This window comes from Eretmochelys imbricata, chromosome 7 (assembly GCF_965152235.1).
Source record: "Eretmochelys imbricata isolate rEreImb1 chromosome 7, rEreImb1.hap1, whole genome shotgun sequence".
Lineage (NCBI taxonomy): Eukaryota > Metazoa > Chordata > Testudines > Cheloniidae > Eretmochelys > Eretmochelys imbricata.
In genome coordinates this window covers 25,839,923-25,857,167 of record NC_135578.1, presented here as the reverse complement: position 1 = coordinate 25,857,167, position 17,245 = coordinate 25,839,923, and the positions used below count along the sequence as shown (strand labels likewise).

At 43.3% G+C, this 17,245-nt stretch overlaps 1 protein-coding gene across 3 annotated transcripts in view; it reads right to left on the bottom strand.

The window, feature by feature from the left end:
- ARHGEF3 (Rho guanine nucleotide exchange factor 3) overlaps positions 1-17,245 on the bottom strand; it is a 192,617-nt gene that overhangs the window by 5,661 nt on the left and 169,711 nt on the right. For all 3 annotated transcript variants that reach the window (XM_077821264.1, XM_077821263.1, XM_077821265.1), the window contains one exon: positions 16,283-16,453. In XM_077821264.1, coding sequence (XP_077677390.1) covers positions 16,283-16,453 — 171 coding nt within the window. The remainder of the gene's footprint in view (positions 1-16,282; positions 16,454-17,245) is intronic.

Sequence of the window (17,245 nt, the reverse complement as noted above, 5' to 3'; positions counted from 1 at the left end):
CTTCAATATAAACTAATGAAATTATGTCTGTCTTAGCGTTAGTATGTGCTACCATATTACCTTATCCAAAATTATCTAAACCGTAGGCATCCCGAACTGGTGCTTGGTCATTTTTATTTCATATTTCAAGAAAGGCTTGTCATCGACTGCCCCGGATACGAGCGGTAATATGTTCCATAAAAAGTTAATTTTTGGTGATTATGTTTCAAATTTATGGTTCCAAAGTTGAAAAATAAGTAAGTAAAATTGGATCATTCTAAGCAGATTAAAATTTTTAAACAGTTTTCTTGGAAATGGTTAATTATACAAAATAAATTAAGAGTACCATTTTAATGCATGTTTTAGCATTAAATCATATTCCAGGGTCGTATCTGTTAAATAGTCAAAGATTTAAAAAATATTAAATAAAATTGGCCTAGCCCCCCCAGTTCACGACACCTGTAGTTTAAATAATTTTATTTGAATGATGCTGTATGACAGAATGTTGGAAATCAACTTTAATGGGAAAGCAGATTCAAATTGCAAGCACAGTCCTTTTGGTAAAGAGAGCAAATTTTCAGAAATACGTTTTTCCCTTCATCAGGCTGGAAACATTATACAAGATAGAACCTGTTTATTTGCTCTATTTGTATAATCTATTCAGACTGATGAAGCAAAAACGTATTTCTGAATATTTGCTCTCTTTACTAAAAGGACTGTGCTTGCAATTTGAATCCGCTTTCCTGTTAAAGTTTATTTTCAACCTTGTAATGTGTAGTCTTGTTACGTCCCAACAGTTAATGTTGTAGAACAGTGATAGCACGTACTAACGCTACGGCGCATACCAAATTTCATTGATATATCTATATTAAAGCATTTTTGAGATATTAAAAACTTGGAAAATATTTCAAATATTTTTACTGCAAAATTTCATAAAAACTAAACTTGCAATTTATAAATAAAAATGTATATTATGTATATTAAAATACTTCATTAAAACTGCAAGAAACATGTTAAAATATTAAAAATATACTTTAATAATAATTTTGTATAAAAAGAAAATGCGATCATTTTTGTCCAGAAAATCCAAAATAAATTCGGAATACAGGTACATTATAAAAAAAAATACAATACTTTTGTTCATTGCTTTTCGAAGATCATAACAAGAAACAGTGGGATGCGGTAGCAGCACAAGAAGATTTGGCCATGGCTTCAACAAAAAATTAAAAAATCAAATCTGCCCCCCATGACTGATAGCCGATTTACGGAAAAGGATCTCAATGACATCTTTACTTTTGAATTTGAAAAGCCCAAATTTGGGCTTTTGGGAAAAGCAAAGACGAAAATCGGCAACATGCAAGGTGGAAAAGGAAGTGAATGGCGAGCTCAAACCATGTAGCTTCAAGACAAGTGAAGCAAATGGTGTGAAAAGTTTCAACCTTTGGCAGCACGTAAAATGTAACCATCCTGAAAACTATGCAGCTCTGGTTACAAAAAAAGACCAGGAAGATGAGGCAAAACAAAGCTGATGCGGCTAAATGACATTCATCTGGCTCTTTGAAAACTCCTGGAGAAGAGATTTTTTGCGGAGCTTCATTTGAAAAGAAACCCAAAATTGAGCAAACAAAACTTCATTCATATTTGAAGTCCTCAAAGGTTACAGTCACCATGGATGCCAATACTTTCTGTGAAGGGCTGATGGAAATGGTTTGCTTGAGTTCAACACCTCTCACTACCTTCAGGCTAAAGAACAAAGGATTCCAAAAAATTGCAGGTGAAATGGGTCGGCAGCTTGGCGTTTTGATGGGGCATGATGCGGTTCATCATTTAGTTGTCAGCACAACTGAGTGGTCGCGAAGAGCTCAAGAAAGCTTTGGAGCAAAAATTGTTTCCACAGGTTGCTGCATCCATTTTCAGGTAGCACAAAATTTCCCTGCAATCAATGCTCAGTACTATGAAGAAGGAAAAGATAAAGCTGTGGTAAAAACCTTGGACATAAATTGACACTGATAGTGCACCACAATTCTTTGTATGTGAAAGATCAAGTAAAAGCTATTTTAGGAAAAATTTGGGATCAGTGAAATGCAAGTGTTGAGCATCTGCGTTGACAATGCAGCAAACATGACGTGTGCTGTCAAAAATTTCAGCAAGGACAATGACACCATTTCTAACCTCTGAGAACAGGGATGTGGACAGAACAAACTATTTTGCCTGATGAAAGAACTAAAGGAATGGATGAAATTGAACTCAACATGGATGCTACTGCACAATGGGTTAATGACCCCCTAGCCTCATATTTCCAACATGGCTTCATGAGGATGACTCAAAAGTCCAGCTGATGAGGTGTGATATTCACACTCTTCAGTTAGCAATCTGGGATGGACTGAACAAAGAACATGCAAAGAAATTTCTTGCAAAAATTCAAAAAGTCGTTGTCAAACTACGAACCCAAAAGTATTCAAAAAGTGTTCTGCTTGATCTACATGGGGTAACTCAATCATTGGATACTGTGACTTGCTGGGGTTCAACATTTGCGATGATTGGCTTCTCCTTTTTCAATCTTACTGTGAACAAGTGGCTGCTGCTGGAACAAGAGAACTCAAGTTAACAAAAGCTGAATGGGATTAAGTGAAGAACCTGCGAGACCTCTTGGCAAAGCCAAACCTAACAACTCTGAATCTTCAAGCTGTCGATGTAACCCTGGGAGTTTTAATGGCGAAGGAATGGCGAAAACTGTCAAAATTCTTGCAAGAAAATGGTGGACAAATTGCAGAAAGAATTCTATCCTCCATGCAGAAACGCGAAGAGAAGCTTTTTGACAATATTATTTTCCTTGCTGGAGTTTATGTTGACCCACGGTATCGGATTCTTCTTACCTCAAGGGAAATACCAAAGGCAAAGGAAGGGCTCCTTGATATTGCTCGACGACTCGAAAAACAAAATCTATTGCTACATTTGAACTCAACAAAAGAGGTTGAAGAAAATGAAACACAACAAAAGGAGTCATCAACAATCGAATTTGCGGTTTTGGAAAGTTCACATCCTTCAGAAATAGCAGGCTGTTCTCAAACTTCCATCTGCACTCTGAACTTGTTCGAGCGTCCACCCCTGAGATGTCTTCAGCCATCACAGGGAAATGGAGATAATTCAAGCACCAATTCTTCAGAAGATGCCTTCGAAAAGGAATTGGATAAACAAGAAAGACGCCGGCGAGTTTCTGCAATTCATAATTGTAATGAAGCATTATTCAAGATAAATTTTTGGGAAGATTGTGAGGCGATGGAGTCTATGGGTAGGCTAAAAGTTAAGTCTGTATGCACTTTTTTATTTAGTTAAAAGTTAATTTGAGACGGAGCATGCAGCGGAGCTGGAGCAGTCACTATTGGTGCTGGAGCGGAGCAATTCAAAATTTGATTGCTCCAAATCCCTGGAAGATATGCTAACTTCTATACCAAAATTGCACAGGTTATGGGGTGGGGGTGGGGGAGAGAGTGCTACATCAGGGACACACAGCAGTTCTGCATGAAAATAAAGGATCTTTGGCAAGTGTACCAGAAGACAAGGGAGGAGAACAGTCGCTCTGGTTCTGAGACACAGACATGCCACTTCTATGAGGAGCTGCATGCAATTCTAGGGGGTGACCCCACCACTACCCCAAAATGCTCCATGGCAACCTCAGGTAACAATGAGGGAGACATGGTTGACCAAGAAGAGGAGGAGGAAAATGCAAGGCAGGCAAGCAGGGGGATCCATTCTCCCCAACAGCCAAGAACTTTTTTTTTTAAACTCTGGAGCCCATCACCTCACAGGACCAATTGTCAACAGAGCGTGATGCTGAGGAAGGCACCTCTGGTGAGTACACATTTTCAATCAAACTGTAGGGGTTACATGCTATTATTTTTAATATTGAATCTGAATAAAAAAAATTGGGATACTGGTTATCAGCGGCCACTCCAGCTACACAGAGGGTACTCTCAGAAAAAGACTGTTTATGTGCTTGGGATGGCCCAGGAATCCTCCAGGGAAATCTCTAGGAAGCTTTCATGGAAGTACTCTGCAATTCTTTGCAGAAGGTTTCTGGGAAGGGTTGCCTTATTTCGTCCACCACTGTAGACACTTTCCCATGCCACTCCAGTATTAAAGCTTCAGGCATCAATGTGACGCACAGCATTGCAACATAAGGACCAAGTCTATAGCCAGACGCTTGCAGCATCTGCTCTCTTTCTGCCTCTGTTACCCTCAGGGGAGTGATATCACATATGGTCACCTAGGGGAAACAGGGGAAGTTTTAAATGCTAGCCCTTAAACCGCAAGCAATTTGATAAGTAATCCACCCCGGTTTGGTAAATTCTGGGTCTCGCAACCATGCTTTCCAGAGCGTGCCCTGATTGTGATTGGAAGGGATCACCCCATATTGCAGCCAGCATTTAAGTTGGTGGCAGGGGGGGAGGAGAGAGGCAACACTTCCTGGTAGTCTCCCTTCCACCCAGAGGTGAAAGTAAGCCGGTACAGTGTACTGGCAAGAGTCGGTGTGCTGTACCAGGGTGGATCGGCTTCCCCAGGTGCAATTTAAAGGGCCTGTGGCTCCCAGCAGCGGCTGGAGCCCCCGGCCCTTTAAATTGCTACCAGAGCCCTGCTGCCGGAGCCCTGGGGTAGCAGCAGCAGGGTTGGGGCGGTGATTTAAAGGGCCCGGGCAGTAGCAGCAGCCGCCAAGCCCTGGGCCCTTTAAGTTGTCCCCGGAGCCTCGCCACCGCTTCCCCAGGGCTCCGGGGACAATTTAAAGGGCCCAGGGTGGTAGTGGCGGCTAGAGCCCTGGGGAAGTGGCAGCAGGGCTCCGGGGACAATTTAAAGGGCCCAGGGCTCCGGCCGCCGCAACCACCCAAGGCCCTTTAAAACCCTGCCAGAGGCCCTGGCTGCCGCTGTTACCCTGGGGAGAGGGAAGGAGGCACTTGCTGGTACAGAGTGGGCCGGGGCTGGCTCTGACCTCCCCCAGCCCCGCCCCTTCTGCCTGAGGCCCCGCCCCTTCTGGGGCCAGAGCTGGCCCCAGCCCAGCCCCATACCGGTAAGTCCCAAGACTTACTTTCACTCCTGCTTCCACCCCAACCCAGTGCCACTTTTGTAACAATCAAACTATTTGCGGTGCTTTACGCTGGTGCCTGTCCTCAAGCACCATCCAGGTTGCTATGGGTTGGAACCACTGATACAAAAGAATGTATGAAAAGCTGCAGCACAAGATGTATTGCCCATGCCTTGTGGCCTGCCTTACCATGGCTGTAGCAGCAAACTGATTCTTGCAGTAGCCAGTGGTGCTGCTTACATTGTGGATTGCATGGAAGTGCATTGAGGGGTGTTTCTTTTATAAAAAGATTTAATCTTGCACCAGAAACAATTATGCACTGTCAATGCTACCCTTGTGGTTTGTATTCTTTGCACCTGAAACCTTGTCCACAGGTGCATCCTCCATACAGGGACAAAGACTTTCCCAGATTAGATGGCAGAAAAAGACGACTTGGGAGGACATGCTCAAGAATTAATACATGCCTCAGAGAGTGACAAGATGGAGCTCAGCGCATGGACGATTGTACTGTCGGAGAGCCTGCACAATAACTGTGAGGACATGACAGCATGCAGGGAGCACAAGCATGACACGCAGGACAAGATAGTGCAGATTTTGAGGGAGCAAATGGACATATTAAGGCGTTTGAGGTTCAAGAAAGGCAACTGGATGCTAGAGTCCCGCTGCAGCCTACGCTGAACCTGCTGCTATCATCGCCAAGTTCCACATCCTTCTCTCCCAGACGTTCTAGGATTGGGGGTGGGTGGGTATCCCTTGCACTCAGCTCCAGGCAAGGGCACGAGGACCAGAAGGCACCCATTCCCATACCTTTGATTGTTACTGCAGTGCAATTGTAAGCAAGCTGTCCTTGTTGTCCCTCCTCTCCCCCATGTTATCAGCCCCTTACCCTCAGGTTCTTACTTTTCTTTACTGTCTCGCAGTGTTTATGAGCATAATAAAAATTAATGGATTGAGGAGAAAAGACTATTCATTCAGCACACTGTGGTTAGTGGGGCTGTAGTTTACAGGGGAGTATATGCAATGAAGGGGACAGCCTGGTAAGGAATACCACACAAGAGTCACATTACTGTGGGTCATTGATTAAACTAGTTTTCAAAAATCTTACACATCAAGGTGCACCGAGTTTCTGTTCTTCTTATTGTCCTGGTGCCTGGCTGCTCAAAATTGGCTGCTAGGCCATCTGCCTCAACCCCCACCCCACCGGAAACTTTTCTCCCTTTGTTTCACAGATATTATGGAGCACACACCATGCAGCAACAAGAATGGAGATACTAGATTAGACCACAGTGAAAGCAGTAAGCAAACTATGCTGCTCCATACTGCTGTCCAGGCTGCGTGCAGCTTCATGAGCCATGGGAGCAAGTCGTAGGCTGGGTCTCCCAGGATCATAATTGGCATTTCAACATCACCAACAGTTATTTTGCAGTCTGGAAAGGAAGTTCTTACTTGCAGTTTTCTGAACAGACCCGAGTTCCTAAAGATGTGCACATCATACACCTTTCCTGACCATTCCATGTTGATGTCGGTGAAACGGCCCCTGTGATCCACCAGCGCTTGCAACACCATTGAGAAGTACCTCTTTCAGTTTATGTTCTCTTTGGCAAGGTGGTCTGGTGCCAAGATAGGGATATACGTTCTGTCGATCACCCCATCTCAGCTAGGGAATCCCATTGCGGCAAAACCATCCACTATGTCCTGCATGTTTCCCAGAGTCGCTACCCTTCTTAGAAGAAGTCTGTCGAGTGCCCTGGGAACTTGGATCACAGCAGACCCTACAGTAGATTTACTCACTCCTAACTGATTTCCCACTGATGGGTAGCAGTCTGGCGTTGCAAGCTTCCAAAGAGCTATTGCCACTCGCATCTCAACTGTCAGAGTAGCTCTCATTTTAGTATTGCTGCACGTCAGGGCTGCGGAAAGCTCTTTGTGCAGTTCCATGAAAGTGGCCTTATCCATTTGAAAGTTCTTCAGCCACTGCTCATCATCCCATAGGTCCATGCTTGCCATGCTATGGCATCTGCATCGGTAACCCAGGCTTAAGGCGCCAAAAAGGCTTGGTTTGTTTGCCACTGTTTTCAGGGAGGGAGGGAGATAAGTGCATCATGGGAGGCTAATACCATGTTCCCATAATCACCTACGCAAATGTTTGTCCCATGAGGCATTGCAAGCCCAACCCAACATTCCACTCAGCTCCATGCATTGTGGGATAGCTACCCACAGTGCAGCACTCCGTGAGTCGATGCAAGCCCCGCTAGTAAGGATATGCTCTGCCAACACAACGAGCATAGTGGGGACATGCAGAATCCACTTACTTAAATCAGAGGCTCAGTGTCAACTTAAATAAAATCAAAGCACTTTTTGTTTGGTCCCTTCTTCTGCTGTTTTGTTAGCATTTGCATCCACAGTTCCTCCTTCCATAATGTGTTGAAAAGCTTATCTTTTTCCTTTTGAGATGTGGCAGTTTCAAAAGCTGGGAAGAAATTAATATAGGGTAGATAGGAAATCTGTCTAGGACTAAGTCTCATGTAATGATAAGGTAATGTGTGTTAAGAAGAGTGATTATTTTCTAGTTTTTTGGCAAACCATTCCAGTTTATATAGTTTAAAAATACTAGAATAGCATATTTGTTTTGAAATTTGGTCACTGAAAATCTCATGAAATTCAAACTGTGTTCTTCATTCTTTGTATTATGGTTTCAGTATGTGACACTACTAACATTTATTTTATCTTAGAAACAATGAAGTGGTCAATTTTGAGACCCTTCTAAGTTCCTAGTCATGTTTCAACCAGTCTGTTTGGTCTGATTTTCCTAGGTGCCAAGCACTCATAGGTCTGACTGAATACAAAAGTAACTACAAAGAGCCCATCACCATTTAAATGAGTTTCATATTTAGTGAAAAAGTCAATAAGCTGTATCAGGGGATGGCAAAACACTAATTTTCATATTTAGATACTAAACAACAAACATTAAGTTATGAATGGCTAGATGGGATTCTTCAAAAGAAAAAACTCAAATTTTATTAACTAAATTTGCATTTTGCAAGCCTGAAAAATAATGAAATATCTAGCACTATTTTACTGTTGTTCTAATTAAATTAATTCAGGAGAATTATACACTGGCACGTACATATTCAAAAAAACACAAAACAAAATAACCCAGAGTAAACAACAACAGTACGAAAAATGATCAGTGACTTCCTCTTGGCTGCCTTCATGGTAACTGTATACCTAAAACTATAACAAACCTGGAAGAACAAGGCCTCTCACATGTTTACTGCTTCATCCCAGTTTCCAAGAAGTGCTATTCAATCTGTGCCACTAGAAAAACTTCTCATGGTTAGAAAACCTTTTATAACTTTATTTGCATAAATTGGGTTAATGGAAAGGAAACACCTTGATTTTCACAGTGCTCCAGAGGAGGATTATTTTTATTTGTAAATTGGAAGCTTTGTTTATCCTATTTTTGTTAATCATTTTATAGAGGAAAAAATGTTTCGTTTAAGTCCAAGTGTATCAACTACTCCTTAATGTACCTTTTTTTTGAAAATTGTAAGCTTAACTCATGAAAGTTAAAAGATACTGCGAAGTACTAGAGATTGTGCATACTATGAATTCCAGCCAAACTTCTGCTTAGAATACTCAGTCTGTACCAGGCATGAGTAATTAAACTTTTATAAAAATCACAGAGTTTGGGCAATTTAGAAATAGACACAAACAATGTATCTTACTAGTTAAAGCTGTTAAAATTGGGGTTGAAATATTACTGCTGCTTACTCCGAATTCCCGAGAAAAGCTTGCATTTGGAATCAACTTATTAGGGCTGTCAAGCAATTAAAAAAAATGAATGGCGATTAATTGCACTGTTAAACAATAACAGAATACCATTTATTTAAATATTTTTGGATGTTTTCTACATTTTGAAATATATTGATTTAAATTACAACACAGAATATGAAGTGTACAGTGCTCACTGATTTTTTTATTACAAATATTTGCACTGTAAAAAACAAAAGAAATAGCATTTTCAATTCACCTAATACAAGTACTGTAGTGCAATCTCTTTATCACAAATGTTGAACTTACAAATGTAGAATTATGTACAAAAAAGCCTGCATTCAAAAATAAATCAATGTAAAACTTTAGAGCCTACAATCCACTCAGCCCTACTTCAGCCAATCGCTCAGACAAACAAGTTTGGTTACTTTTGCAGGAGACAATGCTGCCCACTTCTTGTGTACAATGTCACCAGAAAGTGAGAACAGGCGTTCGCATGGCACTGTTTTAGCTGGCGTTGCAAGATATTTATGTGCCAGGTGCGCTGAAGATTCATATGTCCTTCCATGCCTCAACCACCATTCCAGAGAACATGTGTCCATGCTGATGACAGGTTCTGCTCGATAACAATCCAAAGGAGAGCAGACTGATATACATTCATTTTCGTCATCTGAGTCAGATGCCACCAGCAGAAGGTTGATTTCCTTTTTGGTGGTTCAGGTTCTGTAGTTTCCGCATCTTTTAAGAGTTCTGAAAGCATGCTCCACACCTCGTCCTCCACTTATGGGCTGGTATAAGGGGTGCCATTGGCCACGCACCCTCTCAGTTCCTTCTTGCAGGTTAATTCCAATAGAAGAGTAGGAGGATGGGTCCTGTGGAATGGACATGAGCAACATCTCAAAAAACGACTGTTATGAAAGGTTAGTAACCATTTTTGAATACTTGCTCATGTGCATTCCATGTTATGTATCTCACAAGCAGTATCCCATGAGGTGGGCTTAGAGTTCATGGATATGTTGACTGTAACATTGCTTTTCTAAAACAGGTCATCTCAGGCCTGTTGGATGATGGCATAATGTCAGTGCATACCTTCGTATCCCAAACAGGTTGTGACTCTGCAGATGTCCTGGATCGACACCTGCATGAGAAATACTGCTGACGAAGCCTGGGCTCTTGTGGAGTGAGTAGTTGAGATGGCTAGAGGCAGGACATTCACTTGCTCATTGCAAGCTCAAATACATGCAGTTACCCAGGCTGAGATCATCTGGGCTGACACAGGAAGCACTCATTCTTTTTGCTATTGCTACGAAGAGTTGCATGGGCTTGCAGAAGGGTTTAGTCCCCTCAATATAAAAAGGGAGGGTACACCTAACTTCTGAGGAACAGCAGCTTCTGTTCTTAGAGTTCTTGTGAGGATTTGGGAAGACAACTGGTAGGAAAATGGCTTGGTTGTTATGGAAATGTGACACCACCTTTGGTAGGAAGGCTGGATGGTGGCACGTTTGGATCTTGTCCTTAAAGACCACCATGTAAGGTGGTTCTTCATTTCAGAGACCCTTCTGGCCAAGGTGATTGGCACCAGGAAGTCGACCTTCCAAGAGAGGAGTAGCAGGAGAACATGATGCTAATGGTTTGAAGGGGACCCAAGAATAGGGTGACCAGATGTCCTGATTTTATAGGGACAGTCCTGATTTTGGGGTCTTTCTTTCTCTTATTACCCCCCACTCCCTGTCCCGATTTTTTACATTTGCTGTCTGGTCATCCTATCCATGACTCTTGACCAAACCAAGTTTAAGTCCCAAGGGGTGGGGTTGACTTGTGGACTTCAGGACAGAGCCCCACCAGCCCCTTGAGAAAGTGTACTGTCATCTTGTGGAGAACACTGACCTGTCGTTCACTGGAAGGTGGAAGGCTGAGATGGCTGCTAAGAACACTTTAATAGAGGAGAGGGCCACGCCTTGCTGCTTTAAGTGGAGCAAATAGTGCAAGATAGACTAAAAGGGAAGATAGAGATGGAGAGAGAGCATGTTCAGAAGCCTTACAAGAGAAACTCTTCCACTTGGCTATGTAGATAGTTCTTTCTACTGCCTAGCAAGATTTGCTGAACCTGTTCCTAGCAAGCTTGTTCAGGTTCAGCCATGCAGGGAGGTGGGGTTTGGGGTTTGGGTGAAACAGCTGGCCGTGGTCTTATGAAATCAGGTCCTGACAGAGTGGGAGTGAGAATGCGGTTGTCAGAGAGAGCCAGGAGCATGCCGAACTAATGTTGGTGTGGCTATCAGAATAGTTCTCGCCTTGTCCCATTTGATTTTTAGGAGGACCTTGTGAACCACGGGCATTGGGGGAAAGGCACAAAGTAGGAGATGTGTCCATGGGAGCAGGAAAGCATCAGAGATGGAGCCTGGGCTGTGTCCATGCAGTAAACAAAACTGATAGCATTTGTGCCTGGTAGCCAACAGGTCCAACTGGGGAGGCCCCCACCTTTGAAAGATGAATCTGGTGACCTTTGGGTGAAGGGACCACTTGTGGTGAGAGGAAAAAAAATCTGGTGAGATGATCTGCCAGTACATTCCAGGCTCCTGAGAGATGCAACACCTTGAGATGAATGGAGTGCTTTGCGCAGAAGTCCCACAGACAGATGGCCTCCTGCCACAAGGCTGAAGATCAAACCCCTCCCTGCTTGTTAATGTAAAACATGGCCACAGAATTGTCTGTCAGGACCTGTACCACCTCACCTGAGATCTGGGGAAGGAACACTTGCCATGCTAAGCGTACTGCCCTGAGCTCCCTGACGTTTATGGAGGCCACGGAAACCATGCAGAAACTCAGCGTCCTGAGATAGCTGTTGAGACAAGACAGGTCCAAGATGGGTTGGAGGCCCCCTTTGGGATTAGGAAATACTATGAGTAAAACCCCTTCCCTCTCAAGTCTTGAGGAACCTCTTCCACAGTCCCCATACTTAGGAGGGATTGCACCTCCTGGACGAGGAGTTGTTCATGAGAAGGCTCCCTGAAGAGAGATGGGAATGCGGGAGGAAGGGGTGGATAAAAACTGAAGGATATATCCAACTGTCAATATATTCAGGGCCCAATGGTCTGATGTTATGTATGACCATGCTGGGCTGAAGAGCAACAGAGGTTCCAAAAATAAAAGGGGTGGTGGATCTGAAATGGTGACTGGTACAATGCCCTCAGGCGCACCTTCAAAAGGCCTGCTTGGGCCCTCCGGAGTATCTTTGAGACCTCAGCTGGGAAGCTGAAGTGGTCGGGAGTGGTTGGCGCCATTTTATAACCTCTCCCTTTTCTTTTGTCGTGTTCCTGTCTTGGAGGCACCAAGAACCAGGCAGGTGCTGGGGCCAGAAGTGCTTCCTAGATGCTGATGGAGCATAGAGACCTAAAGATCTTAGGGAGGCCTTTGAGTCCTTCAGGCCATGAAGTTTCATGTCCATCTGCTCTGAGAACAGAGAAGAGCCTTCGAAGGGGGGGGTCTTGGATAGACTGTTGGACCTTGTGAGGAAGGCCGGATGACTGGAGCCAAGAACACCACCTCATGGCGACAGCAGAGGCCATTGTCCTGGCTGCTGAGTTGGCAGCGTCCAGAGCCACCTGGAGAGAGGTCCTGGCCACATTCTTACCCTCCTCCAAGACGGCAGCATACTCCTGCCTTGAATCTTGGGGGCAGGGAGTCTTTAAATTTAGTCAAGGAGTCCCACCAATGAAAGTCTTATCTGCCCAGCAGAGTTTGCTGGTTGGAGATACGTACTTGAAGGCTACCCATCAAATAACCCTTTCTTCTGCAATGGTCTAGTCTCTTGGCATATTTTTACTTAGGGGTAGCACTTGACAGGTCCTCCCTGTCCCTTTTGTTTGCTGCAGACACCACCAGTGACCCCCGGGGGGAGGGGTGTGCGCACACGAGTACAGGTGTTCGAACCCACTTGCTGGAACATAATACTTCTCAGCCCTCTGAGGTGGGGGACAGAGAAGTAGTAGTTTGCCACAGGGCCTTGAGAGGTCCGATCACCACCTCATTCATGGGCTAAGTCACCTTTGAGGGAGCTGCTGCAGCCACGATATCAATAAGGCTGTGTGATGTCTCTTTGAGCTCCTCAATTTCCAAACCCAGGTACACAGCGACCGGCTTCAGAAGGTCATGATGGGCCCTGCAGTCATCCTGTGGAAACAGGGTACAGGGTCCTGCAACAGCCTCATCTGGGGAGGAGGAGGCGGAGCGCCTTCCTCTGCCTCAGCTACATCTGCTGGAACCATCTCCTCGACATTGGTACCAGAGCCAGGTCCAGTGCTGAGTGGGAAGGAGTGGTAGCCTGTCTCTCAGAAACCACTGAGTAGGAGTGATAGGAGGGAGAACCCAGTACCTGGGGAAACCCCCAGGGGTTCCAATAACCATGGAAATCATGGCAGAGCAGTACCTGCGTCTGTCTCCATATGTGAAAGAAGCGTTGTTCCAGCAACTGTCACAGGTGGTAAGAAGGAACTGAGAGGATGCATGGCCAGCGGCACCCCTTATGCCAGCGCATAAGCGTGCAGCTCCAGAGGGTGCTAGAGCTGGCCCAGCTGATACCATTGCTGGAAATTTTTTCCTCAATGGAGAGCACAAACACCTAACATAGAATGGACATAAGTAAGCACTCGAAGAAGAACTGTGTGTTTGGTTAAACAGTTAGCACTAGTTAAACCCATTTTTAGGCTCAAACAAATTAACCTCTACACCCTACTGGAACGTGCCAGAGCAAGGTATTCATGCCTCCTGGCTTTCTGTGTGAGTTCTACCAAGGATGAGTAGCTTTACAATCTAGGAATGATACCACTAGAGTTGAACTGGTTGAGGCTTCTAATCAATCTCTTGTCCCATCTGACCCTACCCCAAGCTTCAGCTCACCCCATCCATTCTGTGGGCTGTACTGAATGGCTATGAGCCTCCAGCAAAGGGCCTCCTGACTGGGTGTTGGGGAGCTTGCATCAGGGAGCCTCATTCTGAAGCAGACTTTCCACGGTCAAGATTAAGCTCTCTGGGGCAGGGACTGGCTTTGTTATTTGTCTGTAGTGTCTAGCACAACAGGGTTCTGATCCCTTATTGACATTAATTGGTGCGACCATAAGAAAACTACCACCATGGGGGGGGGCTTATAGCAGGTATTCTTTTGGCTTCCTGGGGAACGAATAAGGCCCCATAGATACACATAGTGGGACATGTTCATTAGTGACAAATGGTAATGAAAATTACATGTTAGGTGTTAACCAGTCAAAAGAATATACATAAGCAGTAAAGTAATGCAGCTTGTACTAATGTGGCATTCTGTGACATATAAGAACAGAAGAGAGGTAAGATAAAACTGGTCCCTTCTGCTTCTTCTTAACACCCTTTTATTAATTGCTGTTCCTGCCACACACGCACTGTCTGCCTCTTCAGTATGTCAGTTAAGCTTACATAATGATACCCACTAAATTTCAACAGTTCTAATAAATGACTGGCGATACATTGACTTGAACAACATTAATTTTGGGCATTTTTGAACGACCAGCCAAGGACTTGCATATGAAGACTTAATTTGAAGATGTAAATACATGAGGGTGAATTATGCCCCCCCCAAGAGAGGAATCTAGTACATAATTATACTAATTCCCACCCCCCTATTAAAACCTACATATTTTAGACTACCAGTCAAATGCACGCACATAAAGACATATTAATCTAAATTTGAGGCAGAATTCACCCCCCCCATATCAATTTAGACATATTTATAGGTGCAATATACTCCAGGAGAGGTACATACACAGTATAAATTTTCCCTGTGCATGCATCTGGCAGTAATCTAACGTGTATGTTGTAATAGTTAATATTTATCAAGTCAGTATATTTTCAGTTGCACATGTTTATTAGATTTACAGGTTTCTTTCTATGACAATCAATGTAGAAAGGCTTCTGCATAGACCCAAACTAAACCATGTTACTTGTGACAGATTAAAGTGACCATGTCTCTAACTGGTTATAAAGTCATGGTGAAAAACTGTAGTTTAGACAGAGCCTCAGAGCTAATGCTTCCTCTGTTACATGTTAATTTACTACTGTGGGTTGCATTTCAGAAATACACATCTAGTATTCAGTCAAGAGCAGCTAAATTTAAGCAGTTTATAATGCAATTCATGGACATTAATTCATGTTTAACATGCTAAATTCATAATTTGTATATTATCATTAAAGACTAAAGCTATTTGCAAGCTGATTAAAAACACCATACTAATACTTGAAATGTAATTAAAATTAGTTGGGTCCTATTTTGGCATTTCAAAGATACAAGCAAAAAGTTGCACAAAACTTCACCAATCTTTCTTCCTAGTTCAAGAGACTTAAGCAAATTTGGTTTAAATATTTGGCTACAAGTAGAGTCCTACAAATCTGCGGATATCCATGGACCATTTTTGCAGCTCGCAGCTCAGATTTGGATACAAAATTAGTATCCACACAGAGCTGTGCAGCACACACTCACCCAAATGGACTGGCTGTCACCCAGACCTCAAGCTCCAGCTTGGCTCTCTGAATCATGCAGCAATGGGCTGCAATATGTGGCATTACCCCGCTGGGCATTTTGGGAGTTGTAATCTCCAGATTGCTTGGATGGAGAAGGTAAACTATAATTTACAAAAAAGAATGTGACCATGTGCTCCTGCGTAGTGAGCTAAGTGCTGCGTGCACTAGAACTGCCGCGTAGGGATGTCTGAGCCCCTGACTGGGAAGGCAGTGCTGCACGTGAGGGCCCAGGATTGTAGCCTCCGTGCCTGGAGCGGAGAAGGGGGTACGGCATAGCCCTGAATCACTGGTACACAGTGACCTGTGGAGGTGTTAATAGAGCCCTACAAATCCACGGATATCCACATCCGTGGACAATTTTTGCAGATCAGACTATCCATGCAGCACTCTGGTAAGTACTGCATATCTTTTCTACAGGAAGTATAAAAAGGTATCTGCAATTTCCCCTTTCTTTTAAAGAAAAGCAGTTATCCCCAGCCAATCAAGTGGCAGTTCTCCCACAGCCTTCCTAGTGCAAAACACAAATGGTCCACATGAGCTGGGACCACCATTTCATATTTCCACGTCTAGGGCTTGATCCTTCTCCCATTAACTTTAGTGACAGTGGGATCAAATCTAATCTCTCTTACAAATAGATGTAACTGTAGCAGTCCAGAAGATGAGTGAGCTATTTTCTAGGGATTTAAATACAGTGTGACACTGTGGAATTCACCCGTGTTCCTAAAGGCCACCATGAAGGGATATAATCTCACAGAATAGGATCCTGCATAACACAATGGTCCCAACCACCTTCCTCTCTCTCAAAATTGAACCAATGCTATATCCTCTCCACCCCAACTTGTAACACCATAGCACTGAAGACACCTTATCTAAAAGCATATAGTGATAAAAAAATTTACTCCTTACCGCTCCCCTGTTGTTCTTTAGTTCACCGTGACAACACACAACACGTGCGTTATCGATCAGTGCGTCCTTTTGGCCTTCTTCAAGATAAATGAGCCTCTCTTTGTAATATTGGCACTCAGATTCACCTGTCTTTATGTTGATTTCTGCAACTATACCCTGAATTATATTTATCTATGGAAAAAGAACAAAGAGGAATGAAAATACCTGAACTTCCATCAGATGGGCCTTTCACACTCATTCTTAATTGTAAGAAGATAAGAGGAAAAGAGTCACTTTACTTCACAAAGCATTTCATATTTCTTAGTCAGTCTTATAGTGATCTTGTTTGAAAGGTTTCAAGTGTAAGGTATGAATGTGAGAGCCAGAATGGAGCAGACAACAGTGTGTTTGTTTCTAACACTTTGCTTCTTTGAAATCTGAAGCTTGCTTCTCGATATCAGCCCTAAATGTTTAGAATGAAGGTAAACAGATTTAACTGTGAAAGCAAATGCATTTTTTATTCAACTAAAATTTCTTTATTACAGTAGAACCTCAGAGTTACGAACGCCTTGGAAATAGAAGTTGTTCTTACTGGAAACGTTCGTAACTCTGAACGAAACATTTTGGTTGTTCTTTCAAAAGTTTACAACTGAACATTGACTTAATACAGCTTTGAAACTTACTATGCAGAAGAAAATGCTGCTTTTAACCATGTTAATTTGAATGAAGCAAGCACAGAAACAGTTTCCTTACTTTGTCAAAAAGAAATTTAAACTTTCCTTTTATTTTTTAGAAGTTTACGTTTAACATAGTACTGTATTTGCTTTTTTGGTCTCTGCTGCTGCCTGACTGCATACTTCGGATTCCAAATGAGGTGTATGGTTGACCAGTTAGTTCGTAACTCTGAGGTTCTACCGTGAATGTACGCATGCACGCGTGCACACACACACACACACACTATGTACATGCCTGCTTGTACCAAAT